Here is a 27179-nt window from a genome sequence, read left to right on the forward strand (position 1 = left end):
AGTTGAACAGCCACGCCCTCCAGGTTCCAGCAATCCTACTTCCAGACCCTGACATGCAGGTGCAACGGGAGACTCACGTGAGAATGCTCACGGCAGCCTCACTGATGACAGCGAGAAAGCTAGAAATTAACCAAATGTCTACGGATGACAGAACAGAGACGGCGCCTGTAACACAGTCACACACAGGAAAGCCATCCATCAGGGAAAGTAAACCGACTCAGCGAAGCAGTCCCGTGGGTAAACGTTAGAGGCGTTGAGCTGAAGAACAGCATAGCCTAGCAGTTAAGATGCCCACGTCCCACGTGGGAGAGCCTGGGTTCAGTTCCCAGGTCCAGCTCCCAACCCAGCTGCCTGTTAATGCAGACCCTGGGAGGCAGTAATGATGGCCCGAGTGACTGGGTTCTTGCCGCCCATGGTGTTCCCAGCTCCTGGCTTTGGCCTGGGTTGTTGGAGATATTTAGGGAATGAACCACTGGATCTCTCAATCTGTGTCTATCTCTGTGCTTTTCAAACATTTACTCTAATACACACACATGATTTTTATAGAGCTCAAAAGTGAGAGAAACTATGTTATGCGTTGTTTGGGGATATAAGCACACTTGGTGAAACTATGCCCAGAAATGCAAGAAAATTATCAACATACATTTCCCGAGAATCTCGAGGACTATGAGGAGGGGGGGGACGCAGCCAGGTGGCGTGTTCTCACTCACCAGTGGGGTGCACTGCCTGAGTCACAAGGACTCTGTGACCTGCACAGACATCACACATTCTCCTCGGTACTAATCAACACCAAGCAAAGCACGAAGACGAGGGACGCAGGCACTCATGACACAACCCTAGCACGGGGCCGCTGAAGGACCTGCACACGTGATCTCCTCTAGTCTTCCCACCAGCCCCACCAGCAGAGATGATTCCTATTGCTATTGGGTACGTGAGAAAACGGACGTCCAGAGAGGTTAACCAGCTCATCCCAGGTCTCACAGCTAAGAAAGGATCTGAGGCAAGCCCAGGGCTATGTGACTGTGCATGAGTCCTCCCCAGCCACTGGGTCCCCGCCGCTCATTCAGCAAGCACTCAATAACCAGCGAGGCCTCTGATCCCTCTGTCCACACAGCAGCACTGAGCACTTGCTCCTGGACGAGCATCCCTGTGTCCCCCTTACTCCCGCACAGCTCCTGGCAAGCCCCCCGCCCCAAAACCAACACAAAGATCTCCCTGCCTCCCGTGCTTTCTCTACACCTCCAGCGCCAGGGCAGCATCCAGCAGGAGCTCAATGGATGCTTCCACCTGGGGTCAGGGAGCTGCAGGACCCACCTGATGTGAGGAGGGCCCTGGGGGCTTCCATCCCCTGGCTCAGCTGCAGAGCCCCGAGGCAGGGGCAGGGGCCGCACTCACCCCGCGGGCTGTAGCCGTGGGCGTCCATGAAGCTCAGGCCCAGGCGCTCGTCCTCCTGCAGGGTGCTCTGGTCCGTGAAGCTCCGGTCCACGGCGCTCATCATGTGCGTCTTCTCCTGGCGGTAGTTGACGGTGGCCTTGGTCATGTTCACCGGCTTCCTGCAGGGGGAGCCACGGGGCACACAGGTGCTGTGCCAGGCTGGACAGCGGCCAGAGGTGGGTGGGGAGGCCCAGCAGTGAGGGGCCTTGGGACCAGGTGCAGACGGCTGTTCTGGAAGCATCTCTGCATGGGGAGGGGGCTCTGCCTCCATCCTTCACTCACCAGACCCAAACAGGGCTGGCAGGGTCCCTGCCTGAGATCTCTCCTGGCAGCAAGGGACGGGGCACAGTGACCTCGGCTGGGACCCTGACCCTAACTCTCACTGGCCCCAGGTGCTCAGGAAATGGGCAGAAAAGTCCCTGGGCCTGACCTGTGTCACAGCAGAGCCACCCTTGCTGAACCCCAAGCCAGGAGGAAGGCCACCCCAGCCCCAGCACGTCACCCCCCCACCCCACCCCGTCCTCTGAGACACCTGCCCCGGGAGCCCTTTCTCCCACAGCGGGGATGCCACGTGTCCCTCCACAGCGAAGGGTCTGGCCCAGCCGTGGTCAGGAGTGCCCTGGGCACAGAGCAAACTGCAGCCTGGGCTCCGTCGTACTCCATCACCCCAGGATAGCCCCACCAAGGACCACGCAGACTCGCAAAGAAATCCACATGGGGTCCATGTTCCCACCACTGCCGGAAGCCCAGCCACTCCCAGAGCAACAGTGGGGGAAGTGAGAAGCACCCCCCACTCAGGCCCAGCTCCACAGGGAGGAACGGCAGTGGGGACCCCAGAGGAGCTAGAGGGGAGGTGGGAGTGAGAACAGGGGAACGCAGCTCCGGGAGCAAGGGGCCAAGAATCAAGAGAGGGGGAAGCGACTTGGGACCCCGTGGAGGCTGGAGAAGAACCCCAGGGCCCCAGCCACACGGAAGGCTCAAGAGGAGACAGCAGATCACGTGCTCAGCCCCCAGCATGCAGGACACAGGGCAGACCCAAGAAAGCACTTCCAGGGTATGAGGGTTCAGGGACCATGATCACCCACGGGGTGAGGCGACCAATGCAGGCGTCTCCCAGGCAGCAAACTCCAGCGAGCCTGCCCTGGACTCCAGAGCCACAGGGGGCAGGGGCAGGACACAATGACCTCTGGGCACCAGGACCACGTGTGCTTCCTGTGCTAAGACAGCTGTGTCCACGCCGAGACCACTGCTGCTGTGCACCGAGGTGGGCATGGCCCTCCCAGCCTGAGCGAGAGACGGCTCAGCCACCCAGGCCTCTACTCCTCCCCACCAGGCAGCTCTGGGCACCACCCTCCCTGTGGCCCAGGACAGGGCCAAAGAGCCACTGGGGGTCAGGTGGGGGGAAGGTTCTGTGGCTATGACCTTGACCACCTAGAGAGGGGAAGACGATCAGGAGGAAGCAGAGAAGGAGCAGTAACAAAGAGAGAGATGGGGGAGGGGGCAGCAGGAGGGACAGGCCAGACCCCAGCAAATCCCAGGGCAGACAGAGGCCCTGTCCAGCTGACAGCCGGCCCAGCGGGCTGAGCGACAGGCCTAAGAGGACTTTCTGCGAGTGCTGCCGGCCTGGGCGGCCACTTCCCATGCACACAGGGCTCTGTCCCCAGCGGGACTCCTGGTCTACACAGACACAGCCCAGGTCCCCAGGAGCAGAGGCTGTGAGGGATCTGGCTGATCCTGACGTGAGGTTGCATGGGTGGAACTAAGCACAGACACTGCCAGAGGTTCTGCAGGCTCACAAATGAACCGCGCGGGGAACGCGGGAGGGAGCGCTGCCTGGTCAGCGGTTCTGTGACAGCCGCGTGGGCTCAGGTGCAGGATGCAGAGGTGGCTGCTGGGAAAGCTGGGGCCGGGACACAGCGACCTGAGTGACAGGTCCCGGGAGGAGCAGGTGAGAGACCCGCCGTCCTCTGGGCTGGCCTGCTCTGCAGGGGAGGGGCCAGCCCCAGTATGGAGAGCACAGTGAGGCTCAGGAAGGGGATGTGACCTTCTCAGGGCAACTCACAGAGCCAGCCTTGAACACTGCGACCAGCTAACTGCAAAGCCAGCACGGGTGGCCACACTCAGGGGGAGTGGGGAGAGGAAGACGGAGAAGCAAGAGACACAGTAGAGAGAGAACAGAGGATGAGAATCAGAGCAGAGGTGGCCACCGAGAGTCCAAGGCCAGCCAGGGGCGGGGGGCAGGAGGTCTCGCCCTAAGAGGGGACTCAAGACCAGTGGGAGCTACTTACGGGTAGTAGGAGTAGGCATAGTGGTCTCTCCTGGCCGCGTGCAAAGAGAAAAGAGCACAGTGTGTCCCAGACCTTCCAGCAAAGCTGGCCTGAGGGCCATGCCCGACCAGCACAGGACCAGCCAGGGACCACAGGTCCAAAGGCCACCCTACCCCAGGGGCTGCCCAGGCTCTGACACTGAGGACCAGAGCCCAAGGTTCTTCCAGAACCTTCTGAGAGCCTGCTGCTGTAGCTAGAAGGCAGGGAAAGGGCCCAAAGCTTTCATGAAGTCATACATACACACAGACTCAGAAAAACACTCATATGCACATCCTCACACAACATGTATGGAAATGCACTCACACTCATGCAGGGGGAAATGCACACCGACACACTCACGCACACACACGTAGTCAACACCCTCGCAGACGCGTATGCATAAACACAGATATCATCTGAGCACCTGCGCTCACCCAGGGCTGCCTCACCCCTACACACAGCCCCTCACCCGCAGGCCCCTCTTCTGAGAAGCCCTCTGCACACACCTCAGCTGGGAGGGAAGCAGGCACTGAAAACAGGGAGGGGCAGGGTGGGGAGGACTCCAGCTGGACACCCAGGGGTGTGGGGTCAAGGTCAAGGAGCCAGGTCACCCCTTCATAGAGGGGTCAAGAGTCCCACATTACTGCAAATCACTCCCAGTGAGAAGCAGAGCAGGGCTGAGTCCCACTTCGCAGATGGGGACGCTGAGTCCCAGGGAGTCGCGGGTTGCCCCGGGACTCTGAGGGTCAGAGGCAGAATTCAGAGCAGCCCCAGGCCTCCTGCTGCCGGGCCCAGGTCTCTGGCCCTGGACCCCACCCTGCACTCCCTCCTGAGGTCCCATCCAGGCAGGCTCCAGGGTCTTCCATGCACCACCCCCAATATCACCCATCAGCAGGGACCTCAATGATGGCTCCACAAGGAAATCCTGCAGACTGGGGGCGGGAAGGAGAGAGTAGGGTAGGGGGGGCTAAGCTCCAGGACAGGTTGGCTCCAGGTTACACAGCCTCTCTCATCCATTCCAGGGAGGTGGGAGAGCCCAGGGTGTAGGGGTGGTCACAGGGGCCCCAGGGGGGAGGAGGGGGCTGAAGGAATGGCATTGTTCTAGTCCCAGGTGCCGTGACTTCCAGAGGGCCTATCCTAACCCCTCCCTAGTTACTGCCAACCACAAGTGTCCCCTCATTCCCTCTGCACTGTCCCCCCCATCCCAGCACCCAGTCCTTTTCACGGTTCCAACCACCTCATGCTTGTGTGCTTGAATTCTGTGCCAGGCTGCCCACCAGCTACGAAGCACAAGAGGGCAACATCCGTGCCTCTCTGTCCACGTGTGCACACGGCAGGGCCCAGCACGTCACAACCCTGGACTGGGGAAGGGGCAGGCATTTGGTGCTGCTGGGAGGACATGGCTTGGGCCATGCCCATGCCACACTGGAGTGCCCTCCCAACTTCAACTTCCTGCTAACGCACACCCTGGCTGGCAGTGAACAGGAGATACCTTTCTGTTGGTCTCTCTCCCTCTCCCTCTTGCTTGCTCTGCCTTCCAAATAAGTAGTTTTAAAAAAAAATAATAATGAACACAATGAAAAAAAATAAGAAGACATCACCTCCACAAGCTTCCATTTCCTCCTCTAGAAAAACGAACTATTGGGGCCGATGCTGTGGCATGCCGGGTAAAGACACCGTCTGCAGCACCAGCATCCCATATGGGCGCCAGTTTGAGGCCCAGCTGCTCCACTTCTGATTCAGGTCCCTGCTAACGTGCTTGAAAAGCAGCAGAAGATGGCCCAAGCGCTTGGCCCCTGCATCTCCATACAAGACTGAGATGAAGCTCCTGGCTCCTGGCTTTGGCCTGGCCCAGCCCTGGCCATTGCAACCATCTGGGGAGTGAACCAGTGATGGAAGATCTCTATATCTCTCCCTTTCTCTTTAACTCTGCCTTTCAAATAAATAAAATAAATATTTTTTTAAAAAGTGGACTATTTGAGACATAAGCAACAGGAAACCGAGGCCCAGCAGGTGCCAGCAAGCAGCTTCCTCCCTGTCCCCATGCCTGCTGAGCTGGGGGGTGGGGTTCAAGAGGACCTGACCCCACAGGGAACACCCAGCCCTAGCACAACTGCTGTTGCTCCATTGTGGAAGACGGCACTGCGCCAGGACCCACAAGGAAGTCAATGAACCGTGCAGGGCGAGTCCAGCACCCCGAAGGGGCAGGGCTGGGTGCTGGGCACTAGCAGCACAGCTGGGGTCTGAGCTGCACAGGGTGAGCAGGCCTCCCTGCCCTGCCCTAGAACTCCCTGCAGGCGACTGACCCCAGTCTGACTGTCCCCACGGGCAGAGCAGGATGGAACCTCTGAAATCTCCCCCACCCCACTGGCCCGTTTCCCAAAGTCCTCCCAGGCCCCTCCTACCTCCAATCAGGCCTCAGGGGCCTGGAGGGCAGGGAGTGGTGACTGTCTTACCTCAGCAGCCCCCAACTCTGTCCCATGATAGCCACAATGCAGACTTGGGGAGCCCCAAGGAGCTGAGCAGGCCCTGACGGCCAGGGGAGAGGCGGGGACACAGTGAGGGGCCAGATGGGACCGAGGCTGTTAGAGACATAGCAAGCTCAGGGTGGGGGCCGAGGGGCTCCTAGGACAGCCTGTGTAACACAGGGCTTCCGAGTGGGGCCCTGACCCTGTCTCTCTATGCAAAGCTGAGTGAAACCCCCCACTCAGAGCAGGGGCAGAGTACTAGGGTTTCAAGGGACCCCTCCCTTACAGCCCCCTCCACCTCTCGGGCCCCCTGCTGGGGAGAAGCACGGGAACCTGCTGCTTGCTGAAGAGGCCCCTACAGGACACCTGACGTGGTGAACAAGTGACACGGGCCGTGGCTTTCATTGGGATTTCTGCATCCATGAACGGGAGGCAGGTCTGCTTCATGAGTCAGCACCCAGGAGGAGGAGAAATTCTCCGACGGATCCCAGGCATCAGAACCGTGCCTGGCATGGAGCAGGTGCTCAGTCACTAGAGTACTAACGGCACACGGTAATTACTCACTAAATGATAGTGAAAATATTTCCTCATGAAGCCATGCAGGGACAAAAGAAGGGGAAAACCAGAGCCCTTGGCCGGCGCCGCGGCTCACTAGGCTAATCCTCCGCCTTGCGGCGCCGGCACACCGGGTTCTAGTCCCAGTTGGGGCGCCGGATTCTGTCCCGGTTGCCCCTCTTCCAGGCCAGCTCTCTGCTGTGGCCCGGGAGTGCAGTGGAGGATGGCCCAAGTGCTTGGGCCCTGCACCCATTGGGAGACCAGGAGAAGCACCTGGCTCCTGCCTTTGGATCAGCAGGGTGCGCCGGCCGCAGCGGCCATTGGAGAGTGAACCAACGGCAAAGGAAGACCTTTCTCTCTCTCTCACTATCCACTCTGCCTGTCGAAAGAAAGGAAGGAAGGAAGGAAGGAAGGAAGGAAGGAAGGAAGGAAGGAAGGAAGGAAGGAAGGAAGGAAGGAAGGAAGAAAAGAAAAGAAAAGAAAAGAAAAGAAAAGAAAAGAAAAGAAAAGAAAAGAAAAGAAAAGAAAAGAAAAGAAAAGAAAAGAAAAGAAAAGAAAAGAAAAGAAAAGAAAAGAAAAGAAAAGAAAAGAAAAGAAAAGAAAAGAAAACCAGAGCCCAACACCAGGACGTGCCGACCCCCCCCCCCCCAGCCGTGCTGGCACACCCAGCCCCAGACGCTCCTGCTGGTGCCTGCCTCAGAGGCCCTGGCCAGCTCTCTCATCTTCCTGGATCCCACTTATCTGCTCCCAGCAGCCCAGACAGCCAGTGCCAACTCACCCACGTGTGCCAGCCTGGCAGCAGCAGGGACTCCGCAAGCCAGAGCCCCGGAGGGTGGGGTGGGGCTGGCTCTGCCTCTGGCTCCGTGGGTGACCTTGAGCAGGTGTGTGCCTCCTGCCCCACCCCCAGCCCGCATCCCTCAGTTCAGGTGCTCGGACCACAGTGTCCCGGGGCTGCCTGGTGGGGAATGGGGAGTGGGGTTGCAGCCCGCAGGCAGAGGGGTCTCAGAAGCCCCTACCCTGCCTCCAGCCAGAGCTGCTGCTCAGCCTTCACCTGCTCCATCCTGGGGCTCCCAGGGCTGGGTTTTGCTTTTTCACTTCCATTGGTGCTTTGAAGACAGGTTCTGTCATTTTAAAAAGGTTTGGAAACCATTAGACTGGATATCTTTAAACTACCGGCAGCTCTTACTCTCTGGAGCTCAGAGCACCCTTGGTTCTAAGTTCTGAGATTCTTAGAATCCCAAATCCTGAACTTCTGGTCCTCCAAGATGCTAGGTTCGGGATTCCCAGAGGTGCTGGGGATGCATCTGATCTTCGCAACATGCATCAGGAAGCCAGCGCTAGGAGGCCCAGGAGGACTCCCCGGGATGCAGGGTAAGCCGAGCCCAAGAGAGGGTGGGACCCAAGGAGAGCCCCGGGTCTGTAGGAGAGTGAGCACCACCCCCAGCTCACCCAGCCCCATGTGGTGGGAGGTCTGCAGGGAGCCAGGGAAGTCAAGTCAGGTCTGTTCCACACTCTCCTCATTACGACAGCCCGCCCAAGCGCAGGAGGGGAGTGTCTGCTCCCCGCACCGCCCTGGGCACCCCGGACTGAGCACCTCCCCCGGGTAACGCACCTGGCACCAGCCAGACCTGTGTTCCAGCCACACTGCTCTGGGGCAGTGCCGTTTGCTGAGTCTCTGGCTTCCCGGTACCCAAGTCAGAGCCTCTGTAGGCCCAGTGCCCAGTCTGGCAGCCCTCCAGACACCTGCCAGATGGCTGCCCCGCCAGGCCCCAGCCACCACACTCTGCGCCCACCAGGCCTCTGTGGGGCGGCGGCCGCAGTGGGCCCGGAGGCCAGCCCCACTCACCCCTTGCGGATGATGACGATAATGGCCCCCAGCAGGAGGATGAGCACGGCCAGGCCGCCTGCACAGATGCCCAGGATGAGCCCCATCTCCTCCGACCTCTGGGACACCTCCAGGGGCCGCTTGCTTTCCTTGCAGGCAGCTGGGAGAACAAAGCAGGACAGAGGCCCAGAGTGGGCAGAGGAACACTGAGTTCCCCGCTGCAGCCACACGAGCCCCAGCGGCAAACCTGGGTGGCAGGAATACACGTGTGCCAAGGCCACCGGCCCTCAGCTCACCCCAGCACTGCCCGCCTTGCAGCAGACCCGGCCCCCTGCATCAGAGGCTGCCCACCCTGCTCCCCACCAGGACAACCTGCCCTGCTCTACCCTCACTCAAACCCTCCCTGGCTTTCAGCAGATGGGGATGCAGGACACCTGGGGCCTTCAGATCCGCCCTTCCCGCTGGGGAGGTAATAGGGAGATGGAGAAAAGCATGTGCCTAGGGTGCAGTTAGGGCCTCTCCAGGTGAGAACCAACAATGACCCTCCTTCCCCCACCTCTCTCTTCCACCACGAGAAAGGGAGCCAAGACACAGAGCCCAGGGCCAGCGCCCAGGAAACATCAGCTCCAGCCTGGCCACAACGGCTCCTCTCCGCAGGCCTTTTCCAGGCCCTTGCCTGGGACCACAGTGAGGGCGGGGGGTGGGGGCGGGAGGGTGCACCCTGCCGTCCAGCCTGGGAGAAGGGGCCCCTGAGGTGGGACACGTGGGAACCCAGAAGGGAAGCTCTTCCTGACCCCAGGTCTCCAGCCACCCCCTCTGCTCAGGATTCACCCTCCCCAGTCCCGGGGCTGCACAGGTGACAAACCCAGCATGGGAGGGCTGAGGGGACCCAGAGGGACTCACCTTTCCTGGCAATGCGAATGCAGTTCAGCCGGGTCTCCTGCAGGGAAGAGGGGGCGGAGTCTCAGCCACTGAAGCCCTGACCTCCCCCTCCCCCAGGAAGGGACCTTAGTCAGGGTCTCTTGGCGAGGACCACCCGTAGGAGGACTGAGGAGACCCGGGGGCCGGGCTAGAGGTGAGAAGCCTGCCACAGGTTAGTACCCTAGGCGATCAAGGAAGAGCATGGGGAAGGGGCAGGGCATAAACCCGGGGTCTGGTTAAGAAGAGAGATTCGGGAAAGGCGGGACTAAGGAGGGCGGAGCCTGAGGAACAGGGTGTGGCCTAGGGAAGAGGAGGGGCCTAAACCCAAAGATGGGGAAGCAGGGTAGAAACAGAAGGCGGGGCCTCAGGGAGGGGCGGAGACGAGACTGTGATCTGGACTGAAGAGGAGTCAAGAAAAGAGACTCAGAAGGAGACCGAGCTCTGTGGGAAGGAGGAGGCGGGGTCATGGGGCATGGCCTGGGCCTTAGACCTCTGCGGTAGGCCCACTGCCTGGTGTCCTGCACCCCCAACCTCCTGCACACGGCCCTGCAGCCCCTCACCCCCTTCAGGTGGCTTGCCGCCTGGAAGTAGATGAGGTAGGACTTCCTGGGCTCCAGCGGTGGGTTCCAGAAGCCTCGGTAGGTCTGGTTGTCCCCCACAGTGAAGGGCATGGCCTCAGGCAGACTGCTGGCCGCCAGTTCCGCCCCGAAGTAGTGCACCAGGCCGCGGGCCAGCGCCGCCTCGAAGGTCAGAGGCACCGGGAAGCAGTCCTGGGCGCCGGGCTCCCGCCGCAGCCGCCGCGGCCGCTCCTCCTCCACGATCACCTGGTACACGCTGCGGAGGCAGGGCAGGAGGCAGGGATCACGGCAGGCCGCCCACAGCCATCTGGTCCCTGGGGCCAGGCCCATCTGAGCACCGCTCTGAGCCCCACCTCTTACCACCTCCCAGGCCCGGGTGTCCTCCTGTGTGACAGGCAGTGGGCAGGGACCAGTGCACATCAGCTGATGCTCCTGTCACCGCCCATCCGCCTCCCCAGCTGGTCTTCCTGCGTGCGACGCAGGACGGGAAACCCAAGCTACCAATGGCTCCCTTCCCAGCCTCAGGCAGCTGCAGGCTTTCATTCATTCAGCAAGCAGTTACTGAGCTCACAGGAGGGGCCCTGTGCTGGGCGTTTAGGGGCGGGGCTTCCGGTGGAGGCCCTTCAGTGTTGAAGCAAACAAGTGGCATCTCTAGGCCCCTCTGGACCCTGAGGCGCCGCTCGTCTGCAAGCCAGAACCCCTTTCTCTCCAGGTCGCTACCACCCACTCTGATTTGGAGCGTGTGTTTCTGTTGATTGCAAAACCCCACTGAGGGGCTGGCTCTGTGGTGTTGTAGGTTAAGCCTCTGCCTGCAGCACCAGCATCCCGTATGGGCATCGGTCTGAGCCCCGACTGCTCCTCTTTCAACCCAGCTCCCTATTGATAGCCTGGGAAAGCAGTAGAAGATGGCCCAAGTGCTTGGGCCCCTGCACCCATGTGGGAGACTCAGAAGAAGCTCCTGGCTTCAGACCAGCCCAGCTCCAGCTGTTGTGGTCATCCCAGTGAATGGAAGACCTCTTTCTCTGTCTCTCCTTCTGTAACTCTGCCTCACAAATAAATAGATAAATCTTTAAATTAAAAAAAAAAAAACTCTACTGATGGGCTTTCGCTGTGAGCACCTCCAAGCCCTCTGTGGACTAAACCAAGAGCAAATATGCGAGTGCTGATGAATTCACCTGTTTCCTGTGACAGCCCCAGTGATGGCCAAGACCTCTGCTCTATTGAACGGAAACACCTTTTTCGGGCTCCCCAGCGGCTCCTTTGGAGCTTTCACACAGTGGGGAGTCATCCCAGAGACCTGTCACCAGCCCAGGGCCACCCAGCCTCCATCTCCACAGGCTGAGGTCAAGGGCGGTAATTAATACTAGTCAGGAGCACAGCTGTCTTCATCTGGAACGATGTCCGCTGTGCAGACAAGGAAAGCAGCCAGCCTAGGACAGGTGAAGGGACACGCCCAGGCCACACAGCCACCCTGCCTCTCCCCTCCCAAGGCCCACCCTGTCATCATCCCTGAGGGACCTGGCCAGCCTGCCCCCAGTATCACTCAACAGGTCAAGGAAATGAGAAGGGTTTCCCAACCCCACCCAGAGTCAGCTGTGCTAGGACCCCAGTATTCCCGGAAAGAGCAGAAAGCCCAGGCTGGCACTGTGACACAGTGGGTTAAGCCACCACCTACAATGCTGGCATCCCATATGGGCACAGGCTCAAGTCCTGGCTGCTCCACTTCTAATCCAGTTCCCTACTAACGTGCCTGGGAAAGCAAAGAGGATAGCTGAGTACTTGGGCCCCTGCACCCACATGGGAGACCAAATTGGAATCCCTGGTTCCTGGCTTTGTCCTGGCCTAGTCCTGGTCATCGTGGCCATTTAGGGAGCGGACAAGTGAATGGATGATACCCCCCCATAATATATATATATCCATCTCTCCCCTGCCCCATCCCTGAAACTCTGCCTTTCAAATACACAAATAATTTTTTTAAAGGGGGTGGGGGTAAATCCACTGCCAGCAACACCAGCATCTCATATAGGCTCCAGTTCATGTCCTGGGTGTTGCATTTCTGATCTAGCTCCCTGCTAATGCCCTGAGAAAACCAGCAGAAGGTCCAAGTCCTTGGGTCCCTGAACCTATGTGAGAGACCCAGAAGAAGCTCCTGGCTCCTGGCTTCAGCCTGGCCCAGCCCTGGCCATTGCAGCCATCTGGGGAGTGAACCAGTAGATGGAACCTCACTCTCTCACTGTCTCTCCTTCTATTTAAAAATAAATAAATCTTAAAAAAGAAAAGGAAATGAAAGGAAGAAAGAGAGAAAAGAAAAAAGCAAAATGCCCTGCTGTGCTCTGAGTTCTTCCTGGGCCTCCCCTGAGGGTCTGGGAAGCCCCCGGGGATGGGAGTTGTGATAGCAAATATGGGGGAGACAGAGCAGGAGAGGAGCGGAGCAGGAAGCAGGGGCAAGGAGAAGAAGGACCGCCAAGGGCACAGGCAATTCACCGTCTCCTTGGAAGCTGACTGGGACCCTCACCCCCTCAGCCCAGGGCCTGCACCTTCGTGGAAGGAAGGGGTAAACCCAGCAGGGGGTTCTGTGGTTTCCAGGAAGGGTATAGGCTTTGAGGACAGACCTGGGTCCCCAACCCCAGCCACACCCCTTGCTAGCCATGTGGCTTTGGGGGCCAGGCACTGAGGCTCTCTGAGCCGGATCCTGATGTGTGAAACAGCGCCAGGGCGGCTGGATAAAACGACTGTGCACACCCTTGCAATCACCCTCATGTTCTCACACGTGTACACACTCCATCCACACCTCGCACACACATCACATGTCTTTATCCACACCTTCATCTACACCTTCCGTACACAAAGACACGTCCAGGCTTACACTCCACATGTACACACACACACACACACACACCAGCCATCTGGTCCCCAGCACCTTCTCCCTAGCACAGGCAGTCACCACAGAGAGAAGAAAGCACAGAAGCCAGGCTCCGGGCCCCTCCGCAAATGGCCCTATCTGACAAGCTGCCCCCGCCTCCTAGAGAGCCCAGCCCTGTGACTCCTGGGGACAGAGGGTCTCCAGGGTCTCACGTCTCCCAGGGATCCTGGAAGAGCCCTCCCTAGAGGCCTGCACAGTCCCCCTCTCCAGAAGCCTCATGACAGCCACCAGCGGGGACCCCCAGGCTGAGTGGGGAGCGACCATGGGCTTTCCACCCACCCAGCACCACAGAACATCCTCCCCCAAACACTCAGAGCCCCGAGTGGTGGACAGAGAGGACACAGGCATGCTGGCCTAGACGGGGGTTGTGGGTCAGAGAAGGGGCCCTGGCCTGCCGGCCACCCGCAAGGTGCACACAGGCTTCCCCACCTGATGGGCGCGCCGCGGCCCTGTGCCGGCCTCAGCAGCACGGTGATGGTGTTCTCAGACTCACCCAGGGGCGCCGGCATGTCAGCATAGTCAAAGCTGGGGGCTGCAGAAGAGGGCGGGTCACGGGTGGAGCCTGGCACTGGACCCCTGGCCACTGCCCTCCCAACACTTCCCCTCTCACTTAAGCTTCCCTGACCCCGACTTCAGTCCCTAAATGGCACATTCGTCTCAGCAGGGGCCCTCCGTCACCATCCCCAGGACGGCCCCCAGGCCCTGTGCCCACAGAACCCTGGGATTCTGGGTCCCCTCCAAAGGGCCCGGGCCAGGGCCAGGTGGGGCGCACCTGAGATGTTGGTGGTGATCTCGGTGAGCGCCGCCTGGCCGAAGCCCTTGCCTGTGCGCGCCCGCACAGAGAACAGGTAGGTGGTACCCGGGTGCAGGTTGGAGAAGACGTGGTAGGTCTCGTTGCGGAGCTTGGAGATGGTACGACGTGGGCCTGGCACGTTCACCGCAGGGTCTGATGACTCAATGCTCTGGTAGCTGATCTGGGGGCAGGGGTGGGGATGGAGAGGAGCAGCACTCACCCAGCACTGGGTTCCCCCTCAGCCAGCCTTCGGGATACCTTCCCCTCCCTGCTTACTGCCTCCAGGACACAGAACCAGGCCAGAGTTAAAGGAACCATGACAATCACCTCCGTCCTCCCCATGCGCCTCCCTCTCCGTGCTGATGTGGCAGAGGGGAGGAGGGCTGTCCTCCCACCTCCCCCCACAGGCCCCTCTCACCTCGTACTGAGTGATGAGGCCGTTGGGCTCCTGGGGCTCCTCCCACTTGAGGAAGATCATGTCCTCCAGGGGAGTGAAGGTCAGGGACTCGGCTGCAATCCCCCCAGGCACTGCAAGGGAGAGGGGCAGAGAGCAGGGGAAAGTGGGCTTTGACGACCCCGAGGGTTTGCTTGAACTACTCAGTCCCTCTGGGCCTCAGTGCCCTCAGCTAGGAAGTGGGAGTGCTATGACATCCCCCACACACACACACACACCAGGATACAATGCTGTGACATTGACAGGCCCAAGTGTTCGGCGCATGACTGAGAACTCAGACAGCAGCTGGTGCCTTCACCACCGTGCACATGGCATTCAGCGGAGAAGAAGGTTTGAAGGTTTTGTTCCATTTGGACGGTTTTCAGAAAATAGAGACTTTTGCCAGAGAATTGAAAACAACAATTGCATTAAGGTCTCGGGATGATACATGCATTTTTTTCTTGTCTAAAAAAAAAGTCTCATTACAGAAACTATGTTCAATGCAGAACATCTAAATGAGTTTAAGAAAAGTAATGGCACCTACAATTGCATCGCCCAGAGATAAATACTGTGGGCGTTTTAGCACAAACACTTTCAGGCATGGTTTGGTTTGGGCTTTAACGTATAGTCTCTGCAGCAGACACACAACTTGGAGCCCTCTGTCTGGGGAACATCTTGATAAAACACTGTAGGGAAGGTGAAAGTCAAAAGCGAGGAAAGCCGACATCGCGATGGCAGTCAGCATCCAAGTTCACGAGGCCACACCACCATCCATGCAACAACACGGCAAGAAGACAACCATAGGGATTGGTGAGGAGGCAACCAGGTGCTCCCACACTGCCGGCAGGAGCAGACACTGCCACAGTGCCTTTGGAAGTCGTCTGGACATATCCTCTAAAGACAAACGCATACCCTGCAACCTAGCCATTCTACTTCTGGGCCCAAGCCCATCAGAAATATGGGACAAGTCTATAAGAGTTTTATTTGCAGCATTATTCAAAAGAGCCAATGGGCTAAACCAATGTGGCCCATTAGCCTGAAGAACCAGACAGCAGAGGAATGAATTCTCTAGAAACGAACACACAATCCGGCTCCGTGACTCCATCCACAGGCCCCTGTCCGTAGTCCCAGCCTGCCCCACATCCCAGGTACCCTGCCCTGGGGCTGAAAGAAGCTAGTCATAAAGAGAACACTCACAGTGTGATCCCATCTATAAAAAGCCCAAAGCCAAGAAGAAATCAACCTGGGATGCCCCAGTCAGCGTAGCAGCCCCCCTGGGAGGCAGTGACTGGCGGGGGGCCTGGCGGTGGGGGACTTCTGGGTGCCGACAATGCTATTTCTGGGTCTGGGCATAGGTCACCTGCATGCATCCAGTCTGTGAGAATTCCCTGGGCTGACCCTCACACATTTTGTACTGACACTCAGGTGACAAGTAAAATATCTTCAAAGTAACCCCGTAGCAGAGGAGGTGGGAAGGGAAGAGAAAGGCCAAGTGGTCCAAGTGAGGGCTGGCCAGGGGTGGGGGGAAGCGGCCACAATAACGTCCCTGGGGATGAGAGTAGGGGCCAACAGACTTCAAGAATAGAGCAGTTAGGGCGGCAGCTGGGGTGCAGGGCAGTGGGGCTCTCCGGGTGGGCTGGCCCAGCCGCCTGTGGCCACTTGGAACAACAGACAAGAAGGGCCAGAAGGCAGTGTCCTGTGTTGGGGAGGGGGCAGGGTACCTGGGGTGCGGGCCAGGCCAGGACAATGGACAGAGGCCTATGGATGGGAGGAAATGCCATGCCTTTCTGGGCTCCAGCCAGCTCGCCTCCCATGTCACATGGGGCTATAGAGGACTTGGGCCCACGGGGGCAGCACGGGGAGTGCCAAGGGCTGCTGTGGCCGGCCTCTTGCGGGTATCATGGCTGGACCCAGTGCCACATGCATTCTGAAGTGGGTGACATGACGTTTGGCAGTGGATTTAGGGCACAGTTCAGGAGGTTCCTTAATCTCTGTAGTTTAGAAATGTGGCTTTAGCGGCTGGTGCTGTGACGTAGTAGGTTAGGCCACTGCCCACAACTCCAGCATCCCATATGGGCGCTGGTTTAATTGCTCCACTTCTGATCCAGCTTCCTGCTATGGCCTAGGAAAGCAGCAGAAGATGGGCCAAGAGCTTGGGCTCCTGCACCCACATGGGAGACCAGAAGAAGCTCCTGGCTCCTGGCTTTAAAAAAAAAAATTAAAATGTGGCTTTAATTACAGGCCAGAGTAGTTGGTAAAGAAATTTGGGGAGAGAAGGGGGGCGGCGGGGCTAGCGCCATGGCATAGTAGGTTAAGTCTCCATCTGTAGTGCCAGCATCCCATGTGGGTGCCAGCTCGAGTCTCAGCTGCTCCCTACTGATCCAGCTCTCTGCTAATGGCCTGGGAAAGCAGCAGAAGATGGCCCAAGTGCTTGGGCTCCTGTGCCCATGTGGGAGACCTGAAAGAAGCTCCTGGCTCCTGGTTTTGGATCAGCTCAGCTCCGGCTGTTGGGGAGCAAACCAGCAGATGGAAGACCTTTGTCTTTGTCTCCCCCTCTTTCTGTCTATAACTCTACCTCTCAAATAAGTAAATCTTCAAAAAAAAAAAAAAAAAGAAATTTTTAGGGAGACTGGAAAAAAAGATGTGGGATAAGTTCTTATCAAAGTAGAAAATGGGTTTAGCGAAAATGTATAGTTTTCAAATAAATGCTTCTTTTTTAAATTTTTTTTATTTGACAGATTGAGTTAGTGAGGGAGAAAGACAGAGAGAAAGGTCTTCTTTCTGTTGGTTCACCCCCCAAATGGCTGCTACGGCCAGCGCTGTGCTGATCCAAAGCCAGGAGCCAGTTGCCTCTTCCTGGTCTCCCATGCGGGTGCAGGGCCCAAGCACTTGAGCCATCCTCCACTGCCTTCCCCGGCCACAGCAGAGAGCTGGACTGGAAGAGGAGCAACCGGGACAGAACCAGCACCCCAACCAGGACTAGAACCCGGTGCCCATATGGGATGCTGGCGCCACAGGCTGAGGATTAACCAAGTAAGCCACGGAGCTGGCCTAATAAATGCTCCTTAATCTCCCTTAAAAAAAGAAAAGAAAAGAAAAGAAAAGAAAAGAAAAGAAAAGAAAAGAAAAGAAAAGAAAAGAAAAGAAAAGAAAAGAAAAGAAAAGAAAAGAAAAGAAGAGGAAAGAAGAGGAAAAAGAGGAAGAGGGAGAGGGAGAGGGAAAAGGAGAAGGACAGAACAGGCTGGTGTTCAATTTGAGGTTGTGTGCAATGCTTCATGGTAAACTCATCCAGTCCCCACTTTTGTCCCAGCAAATCCTCAGCTCGGGGCGTGCACACTGCCTGGGTGAATGGGGTCTTGTGGAAACCAAGGCAGGAGCTGAGTTTTGTGTCTGGGCCAGTGCTGTGCAGAAGAGAAACTGCACATGAGGGAGAACAAGGAAAAGCAGAAGCCAAGGAGCTTCAGGGCACCTGGGGCCTGGCGGGACCCTGAGCAAGGCTCCGGACCTGGGCAGGCGCTGGAGTGCAGCTGCCGAGAATGACGACTCTGAAGCCAGGTGGCAAGGTTTGAAATCCGGCTCTGCCATCCATGCACTAACTGGACAACCACCTGCAAAGTGAGGACAGCAGCAGGAGAGAAGGCCACACAGGGCTGTCGTGGGGATCTCACTCGCGAACAGAGAGAATGCATTCAGAAGAGGGCCTGACACAGAGAGTGCCTGGCAGTACACGTGGACATGGATAGAACACTGCACCCAACGACAGAACGCAGTTTTTTACAAGTACGTATGGAATACTTGCCAAAATCCTTAACCATAGGCTGGAGTACATACTCTGGCCCGAGGGCCCCTAAGCTAGAAATCAATAACCAAAAGATAATCAGAACAGTCCCAATTGCTTAGATTTTAAGTGACCTAATAACCCTTGAGTCAAAGAAGAAATCGCAACAGAAATCAGGAAATGTTTCAAATGGATGATAATGAAGGTAGGACACGTCCGAACTGGTGGGATGCAGCTAAGGCAGGGCTGAGGGGGGATTTATGGCTTGAAAGGCTTATTGAGAAATGAAGAAAGGCACAAAAATAAGGACCTAAGAAGTATCCATCTTGGCGCCGTGCTGTGGTGTAGTGGGTAAAGCCACTACCTGCGGTGCCGGCATCCCATATGAGCGCCAGTTTCAGTCTTAGCTGCTCCACTTCCGATCCAGCTCTCTGCTATGGCCTGTGAAAGCAGCTGAAGATGGCCCAAGTCCTTGGGCCCTGCATCCACATGGGAGACCCAGAAGAAGCTCCTGGCTCCTGGCTTCAGATCAGCACAGACCCGGCCTTTATGGCCAATTGGGGAGTGAACCAGGGGATGGAAGACCTCTCTTCTCTCTCTCTCTCTCTCTCTCTCTCTCTGCCTCTCTGTCTCTCTCTGTGAAAATCTGACTTTAAAATAAATAAATAAATCTTAAAAAAAAAAAAAAAAAAGAAGTGTTGGCCAGCGCCGCGGCCCAATAGGCTAATCCTCCACCTTGCAGCGCCAGCACACCGGGTTCTAGTCCCGGTCGGGGCGCCAGATCCTGTCCTGGTTGCCCCTCTTCCAGGCCAGCTCTCTGCTATGGGAGTGCATTGGAGGATGGCCCAAGTGCTTGGGCCCTGCACCCCATGGGAGACCAGGAGAAGCACCTGGCTCCTGCCTTTGGATCAGCGTGGTGCGCCGGCCGCAGCGCGCCAGCCTTGGCGGCCATTGGAGGGTGAACCAATGGCAAAAGGAAGACCTTTCTCTCTGTCTCTCTCTCTCACTATCCACTCTGCCTGTCAAAAAAAAAAAAAAAAAGTGTCTATCTAAAGATACTAAAAGAACAGCAAATCAAATCCAAAAAAAGCACACAAAGGAAATAAAGAATTAAAAAATAAACATAAACATAGACGAAAGAAAATCAAGCCAAAATTCAGTTCTTTGGCACGATTAATGAAATGTGTAGCAAGAGTGAACAACAGGCCAGCACCGCGGCTCACTAGGCTAATCCTCCACCTGCAGCGCCAGCATCCTGGGGTTTTAGTCCCGGTCAGGGCGCCGGATTCTGTCCTGGTTGCTCCTCTTCCAATCCAACTCTCTGCTGTGGCCTGGGAGGGCAGTGGAGGATGGCCCAAGTGCTTGGGCCCTGCACCCACATGGGAGACCAGGAGGAAGCACCTGGCTCCTGACTTCGGATTGGCACAGCACGCCGGCCGTAGCAGCCACTTGGGGGGTGACCCAACGGAAAAGGAAGACCTTTCTCTCTGTCTCTCTCCTCTCTCTCACTGTCTAACTCTGCCTGTAAAGAAAAAAAAAAGAGTGTCAACATAAAAGAGAGAAAAATATAAATTACCAACATCAGAAATGAAAAAGGGGTTATCACTACAGATCCTACAGACAACAGATATGATAGGAGAATATGATAAACAACTTTATGTCAGGACATTAGACAATTTAGGTAAAATGAACAAATTCTCTGAAAAATACATGACACCAAAACTGATACAAGAATAGATCATCTTCTATATGCAGGGAATCCAAAAGACTCCACTAAGAGACTATTGGAGCCCACAGAAGAGTCTCATAAAGTAGCAAATATAAAGTCAATACACAAAAATCAAAAGCCTTCTACATACAGACAATGCCACGGCTAAGAAAGAACTTCTAAGATCAATCCCATTCGCAATAGCTACAAAAAAAAAAACACCTTGGAATAAATTTAACCAAGGATAACAAAGATCTCTATGATGAGAATTACAAAACATTATGGCCCAGGAGTGCAGTGGAGGATGGCCCAGGTCCTTGGGCCCTGCACCCGCATGGGAGACCAGGAGAAGCACCTGGCTCCTGGCTTCAGATCAGCACGATGCGCTGGCCGCAGTGCACCGGCCGCGGCAGCCATTGGAGGGTGAACCAACGGCAAAAAGAAGACCTTTCTCTCTCTCTCTCGAGTGAGAAAACTGTCCATTCTGCCTGTCAAAAATTAAAAAAAAAAAAAAGAATTACAAAACATCAAATAAAGACATAAAAGAAGACACAAAAAAATGGAAAAAAGCTTCCATGTTCATGGACTAGAAAAACCAATATCATCAAAATGTCCATACTTCTGAAAGCAATTTACAGATTCAATGTGATACCAATCAAAATACCATTCTCAGATGTAGAAAAATGATGCTGAAATTCATATGGCGGTACAAGAGACCTCAAATAGCTAAAACAATCTTACACAACAAAACAAGTCAGAGCCGGCGCCGCGGCTCACTAGGCTAATCCTCCACCTGCGGCACCGGCACCCTGGGTTCTAGTCCAGCCGGGGCACCGGATTCTGTCCTGGTTGCTCCTCTTCCAGTCCAACTCTCTGCTGTGGCCCTGGAGTGCAGTGGAGGATGGCCCAAGTGCTTGGGCCCTGCACCCCATGGGAGGTGCTCCTGGCTTCAGATCTGCGCAGCGCGCCATCCATGGCGGCCATTTCGGGGGTGAACCCATGGAAGGAAGACCTTTCTCTCTGTCTCTCTCTCACTAACTCTGTCAAAAAAAAATAAAAATAAAAATAAAAATAAAAATAAAAATAAAAATAAAAAAACAAGCCAGAGGCATCACAATACTATATTTCAAGACATACTACAGGGCAGTCATATCAAAACAGCCTGGTACTGGTACAGAAACAGATTGATAGACCAATAGAACAAAATAGAAACATGACAGAAATCAATCCAAGCATCTACAACCAACTTATATTTGACAAAGGAGCTAAAACCAGTCCCTGGAACAAGGACAATCTCTTCAACAAATGGTGCCAGGAGAACTGGATCTCCACATATAGAAGTATAAAAGCGAGACCCCTACCTTACACCTTACACAAAAATACACTCAAAATGAATTAAAGACCTAAATCTATGACCCAATACCATCAAAGTATTAGAGAACATTGGGAAAAACCCTGCAAGACATTGGCATAGGCAAAGAGTTCTTGGAAAAGACCCCAGAGGCACAGGCAATGAAAGCCAAGATTGATAAATAGGATTACATCAAATTGAGAAGCTTCTGTACTCCAAAAGAAACACTCAGGAAAGTGAAGAGGCAATTGACAGAATGGGGGAAATTCTTTGCAAACTATTCAACCAATAAAGGATTAATAACCAGAATATATAAAGAGATCCAGAAACTCCACAACAACAAAACAAACAAACAACTCAGTGAAGAAATGGGCAAAGGACTTAAAAAAACATTTTTCAAAAGAGGAAATCCAAATGGCCAACAGACACATGAAAATGCTCAGGATCACTAGCCATTAGGGAGATGCAAATCAAAATCACAATGAGGTTTTACCTCATCCCAGTTAGAATGGCTTTCATACTGGGGCCGGCGCTGTGGCACAGCAGGTTAACGCCCTGGCCTACAGTGCCGGTATCCCATATGGACGCTGGTTCGAGTCCCAGCTGCTCCTCTTCAATCCAGCTCTCTGCTATGCCCTGGGAAAGCAGTAGAAGATGGCCCAAGTCCTTGGGCCCCTGCACCCACATGGGAAACCCACAAGAAGCCCTGGCTCCTGGCTCAGATCTCACAGCTCCGGCTATTGCGGCCATCTGGGGAGTGAACCAGCGGATGGAAGCTCTCTCTCTCTCTGTCTCTACCTCTCTCTGTAACTGTCTTTCAAATAAATAAAAAAAATTTTTTTAAAAAAAGAATGGCTTTCATTCAGAAATCAACAAACATCAAATGCTGGCAAGGATGTGGGGGAAAAGGTCCCTAACCCACTGTTGGTGGGAATGCAAACTGGTAAAGCCATATAGAAGACAGTATGGAGATACCTCAGATCTGAATATAGACCTACCATATGACCCAGCCATCCCAGTCCTGGGAATTTACCCAAGGGAAAGAAAATCAGCATATGAAAGAGTTACCTGCACCCCCATTATTGCAGCTCAATTCACAGTAGCTAAGACATGGAATCAACCCAAATGTCTGTCAACTGAAGATCAGATAAAGAAATCATGGGATATGTACTCTATGGAATATTACACAGCGGTAAAAAAAAAATGAAATCCGGTCATTTACAACTAAATGGGTGAATATGGAAAACATCATACTTAGTGAGATAAGCCAGTCCCAAAGGGACAAATACCATATGTTCTCCCTGACCTGTGATAACTAATAGAGCACCTAAAATGTAATCTGTAGAAGTGAAATTGATACTTTGAGAAGCAATGACTTGAACAGCCCTTGTCTTGACTGTTGAGGAACAGTTTTTTATTTTTTTACACTATTTGTTGAACATATGTGTATAAAGTCCATTGAAAATTGATCTCTTGGGGCCAGTGCTGTAGCATAGCTGGTAAAGCCACCACCTGCAGTGCCTGCATCCCATAGGAGCGCCAGTTCGAGTCCCAGCTGTTCCACTTCCAATCCAGATCTCTGCTATGGCCTGGAAAAGCCATAGAAGATAGGCCAAGTCCTTGGGACCCTGCGCCCACATAGGAGACCCAGAGGAGGCTGCTGGCTCCTGGCTTTGGATCAGCGCAGCTCCAGCCATTGCGGCAAATTGGGGAGTGAACCAGCAGATGGAAGACCTCTCTTTCTCTCTCTCTCTCTTCCTCTGCCTCTGCTTCTCTGTAACTCTGACTTTCAAATAAATAAATAAATCTTGTTTTAAAAAATGGATCTCAGTGAAAAATAAGAGTGGGAATAAGAGAGGGAGGAGGGAGGTGGTGAAAGTATGGGTAGGAGGACGGGCACAGTGAAGGGAATCACCATGTTCCTAAAGTTGTAACCATGAAGTGTATGAAGTTTGTAACTGTAAAGCTGTAGAGTTCTGCATACATTCCTATTACTTATTTTTAAGGGTACAGTTTAAAAACTTGCCACAGGACCCCAAATCCCCTTAAGCTGTGTGGTAAAAATACCATCTTAAGTGTTAAAGTGATCATATGGATAGGATTAAGTGTCTGGCAATAATAATAGACAGAATTAAAAAGGAGTGAATGCTCCAACATGGGAAGCAGTTCACATAGCAGACTCATAGAATGACAATCGCTTTAAATAGCACTCTGACCTCAAAAATCAGCCCTTAAGGTGTTCTGGTCTGGCTAAAAATCCCATGAGAGCATTTTAGGCATGGAAAGCCAAGACACTGGGGGCCAGCACTGCAGTGTAATGGATAAAGCTGCCGCCACCAGTGCCAGCATCCCATATGAGTGCCAGTTTGAGTCTTGGCTACTCCACTTCCAATCCAGCTCTCTGCTATGGCCTGGGAAAGCAGCATAATATGGCCTATGTCCTTGGGCCCCTGCACCCACATGGGAGACCTGGAAGAAGCTCCTGGCTCCTGGCTTCAGCCCTGCCCTGCCACAGCCATTGTGGCCATCCGGGGAGTGAAAGAGCAGATGGAAGCTCTCTCTCTCTCTTTTTCTCCATAACTCTGGCTCGCAAAAAAGTTTAAAAATCTTTTTTAAAAAATAGATCTTGGTACCTGCATGTGGCATAGTAGGGTAAGCCTCTGCCTGTGGTGCTCTCATCCCATATAGGCACTGGCTAGAGTACCAGCTGCTCCACTTCCAATCTATCTCCCTGCTAATGTCCTAATGTCTAATGCAGTAGAAGATGGCTCAAGTGCCTAGGCCCCTGTACCTATGTGGGAGACCTGGGAGAAGCTCCTGGCTCCTGGCTTTGGATCAGCCCAGCTCCAGCCATTGCAGCCATTTGGGGAGTGAACCAACAGAAGGAAGATCTCTCTCTCTCTCTGTATGTCTCCCTCTTTCTGTCTGTAACTCTGCCTCTCAAATAAATAAATAAATCTTTTTAAAAAATCCCCCATCTCAATATTCCAATATCTACTTAAAAATTAAAACTGTTGATAAAAATACTGCCACAAAGGAAAGATCAGGCCCAACAGCTTCACTGCTGAATTCTCCCAACACTCAGTGAAGAGACTGCCAATCTAAACGTCGTCCGGAGAATAAATACCAGCCATCGTGAGTGTGTTGCTCCCCAGCTGCTTTAATCCCAAGCAGAACATTCCCTGCTCACAGATGTGCAGACTCTCATGGATGTGGGGGCTTGGGGCTCTGGGAGGCGGCCAGGGACTCTTACCGTCCTCGTCGGTCTGGAAGGTGACCTCCTTGCCTTCCTTGCGTCCCTCGGGGTTGGTGAGGACCAGGCGCACGTGCACGTTCCGGTAGGGCAGCAGGTTCTGGATGGTGTAGCGGCTGACGCCCCGCTCCATCTGCACGCACTCCCGGATGCTCTGGTTGTGGCTGCCGCCCGGGGTGTAGTGATAGCACAGGGCCACGGTGTAGGTGTGGCAACGCGTCACGTTGTAGCCCAGGGGTTCCCACTGCAGGGTCAGCTGGCGGGCCTGGATCTCAGCAAAAGCCAGGCCTTTGGGGGCCCTCATGGGCTCTGCGAAGCAAAGAAGCAGAGAGGAGAAGGTGGAGGAAGTGAGAAAGGGAGAGGAAGAGGGACGTGGAGAGAACACATCAGTCAGCCACCCGCAGCCCTGCTGCCCTCGCCCGCTGAACAGGGAGGGAGAGCGCACGCTCTGCGTGACGCCGGCCACCCGGGCACCCTGGCTGCCAGCTGCCACCTGTGTCGCTTCCCCTCTCCGAGATGGCTTTGGTTTCCTCGACTGCAAAATGCGGAGCTACCAGCCCTACCGCACGGGGCTGCTGTGAAGTTTAAGGAGATACAAGCAAAAAGCATGCATGGCATTGGCTAACACACAACAGGCCCTCAAAGTGGCCCGTGCTGTGGCACGGTGGGTTACACTGAGGCCTGCAATGCAGGCATTCCATATCACAGCACGGCCTCGAGTCCTGGCTGCTCCACTTCCGGTCTAGCTCCCTGCTAATGCTCCTGGGAAGGCAGTGCTGGGCCAGGCTGAAGCCAGGAGCCTGGAACTCCACCTGGGTCTCCAACATGGGTGGCAGGGACCCAAGCACTTGGACCATCCTCTGTGGCTTTCCTGGGCATATTAGTAGGGAGCTGGATTGGAAGTGGAGCAGCAGGACTTCAAGTTCATATGGGATGCCAGCATTGCAGGCAGTGGCTTAACCTGCTGTAGCTCCTGTTTTTGTTTTGTTTTGTTGTTTGTTTGTTTTTCTTTAATAGCTCAACTCAACTCCTAATTCTGGTTTATCCTAGACTATATCATACCAGTATGAATCAAACTATTGCTGTATTTTTCATAATATTGATTTCAAACTTGTTCTGAAACAGCTTATAGTAACACAGGATACAATCATATATAATAATCAAGATGGTGGGGGAAATGAGAGGCAAATAGTTAAACATAGGACCCAATGCGTACAATGCCAAGGCCTAAAGAAAAGGTTCCAACTGGGTGGTGAGTTCCCTGGCTGCCAAAGCATAAAAGGGAACACAATCTACCACACGATGAGGATAACAACAATGGCAGTTTGCACTTTGGAGGCTCCGGATATGCCCGGCACTGTTCAGAGGCTTTCAAATCCTTTACCCACTTACTCCTCACTGTAATCCAATGAGATGAGCGCTCTTACCAGCCCTGTCATACCAACGTAGAGACAGACACAGAGAGATCACAGTCCCACAGTGAGTGACAGGCTGGCTCCAGAACCCATGCTTCCACCCATCACTATCCGGCCACGCACACACCCCCCACGCCCCCAAGTGACAAATTCACTGTCAGAAAACGTTTTGTAGCCATGCCTCAGCAGAGAGGCTGCACAGTGCACCGCCTACGTCCAGATCACCTTGGACCACACGAGGCCACTGGGAATGAACCCATTGCTACATTTTTCTGATGTCACTAATTCCACACTGAACTCAAGGCAGCTTCACTCTCATCCACAGCAGAGGGGAGGGAGTGGTCTCTGGATGACCCTGTGAGGCAGGAAGTTGTCCCCACGTCCCAAGTAAAGGAACCAAAGCCTCTGAAGTGGGGCTCAGCCTGAGTCCTGGGTCCACACTGGCCAGCTGCACGATCCCACACCAATCACTGGGCCTCAATTTGGAAGACGAGAGAAGAAGACAAGTTTACTTTTGTTTTTAGTTTTTTGATTTGAAAGGCAAAGACAGATCTTCATCTACTGGTTCAGTCCCCCAAATGCCTACGACAACCACGGCCAGGCCAAAACCAGAGCTCAATCCGGATCTCTCATGTGGGCGGCACCTGAGCCATCACCGCTGCCTCACAGGGTGCACACAGGCAGGAAGCTAGAACAGGAAGCAAAGCCAGGACTCGACCTCAGGCACTCCGATATGGGATGCCAGTGCCCCAAGCAGCATCCTGACCACTGTGCCAAACACGCACTCTGCCCATAATACTTCTCCCTCCTGCACCCTGTGTGCAAGGCAGCTTCATTTCTCTCCGGGTGTGTCTGCCCTTGCAAAGCCTCTTCGTCAGATGATCTCAGGGTCCCTTAACAAACAGGTAAGAAAGAACTGCTATTTAGCCTCTTAAAGACAGTGAGTACGAGCCTGGTATCGTTGTTTGATGACTTATTTGCCCAGAATGTCCTTATAAAGACACACAGGGAAATAGCAGTTCTGGCTGCTCCCCACTGAGGCGTGCGCAGGGGACCTGCCCCAAGCACACAGCACGGGACAAGCTGCCATTCCCACTCAGGAGCCTGGCCCTCTTCCCTGGGCCCCAGGCAAGTGGCTCGAGTCCGGACACACAAAGAGCCATTGAAGACAGACTTCAGACTTCACCTGCTGGGAACAAGGCCTACCTCCTGTCTGACTGCCCTCTGCCCACAAGCAAGGCACACTCCAGTCCCAGCCTACGTGGACACTACCTCCCACTGCTGGCTGCAACCCAAGGGTTACAGGCTGCAAACCCACAGAGAATGCTTATGCTTTCTCTCTTCCCCAGCCTAAAGAGATTTTCCTATTTTTGCTTTGTTTGACTCACCATTCTTGTGTGTTTTCAGAGGAGGGGGCAGGTTGTGTGGGATCTGCCCA

The 27179-nt window shown here is 54.7% G+C and overlaps 1 protein-coding gene across 9 annotated transcripts in view; it reads right to left on the minus strand.

Moving 5' to 3' along the window:
- The window catches only part of PTPRU (protein tyrosine phosphatase receptor type U), an 87055-nt gene that overhangs the window by 28734 nt on the left and 31142 nt on the right, over positions 1–27179 (minus strand). For 3 of the 9 annotated variants that reach the window (XM_051856777.3, XM_089301141.1, XM_070078902.2), the window contains exons 8-16: positions 24327–24635; positions 14222–14331; positions 13783–13984; positions 13440–13542; positions 10070–10343; positions 9492–9528; positions 8610–8748; positions 7780–7884; positions 1396–1553 (exon numbers count right to left, since the gene is read on the minus strand). In XM_051856777.3, coding sequence (XP_051712737.1) covers positions 1396–1553; positions 7780–7884; positions 8610–8748; positions 9492–9528; positions 10070–10343; positions 13440–13542; positions 13783–13984; positions 14222–14331; positions 24327–24635 — 1437 coding nt within the window. Of the gene's footprint in view, positions 1–1395; positions 1554–3722; positions 3753–7779; positions 7885–8609; positions 8749–9491; positions 9529–10069; positions 10344–13439; positions 13543–13782; positions 13985–14221; positions 14332–24326; positions 24636–27179 lie in introns of all 9 variants that reach the window. The other 6 variants (XM_089301142.1, XM_051856781.3, XM_051856780.3 and 3 more) reach the window with 3 other exon arrangements.

This window comes from Oryctolagus cuniculus, chromosome 7, assembly GCF_051225735.1.
Source record: "Oryctolagus cuniculus isolate XC-2025 breed Fujian yellow rabbit chromosome 7, ASM5122573v1, whole genome shotgun sequence".
In the NCBI taxonomy this organism is placed as follows: domain Eukaryota; kingdom Metazoa; phylum Chordata; class Mammalia; order Lagomorpha; family Leporidae; genus Oryctolagus; species Oryctolagus cuniculus.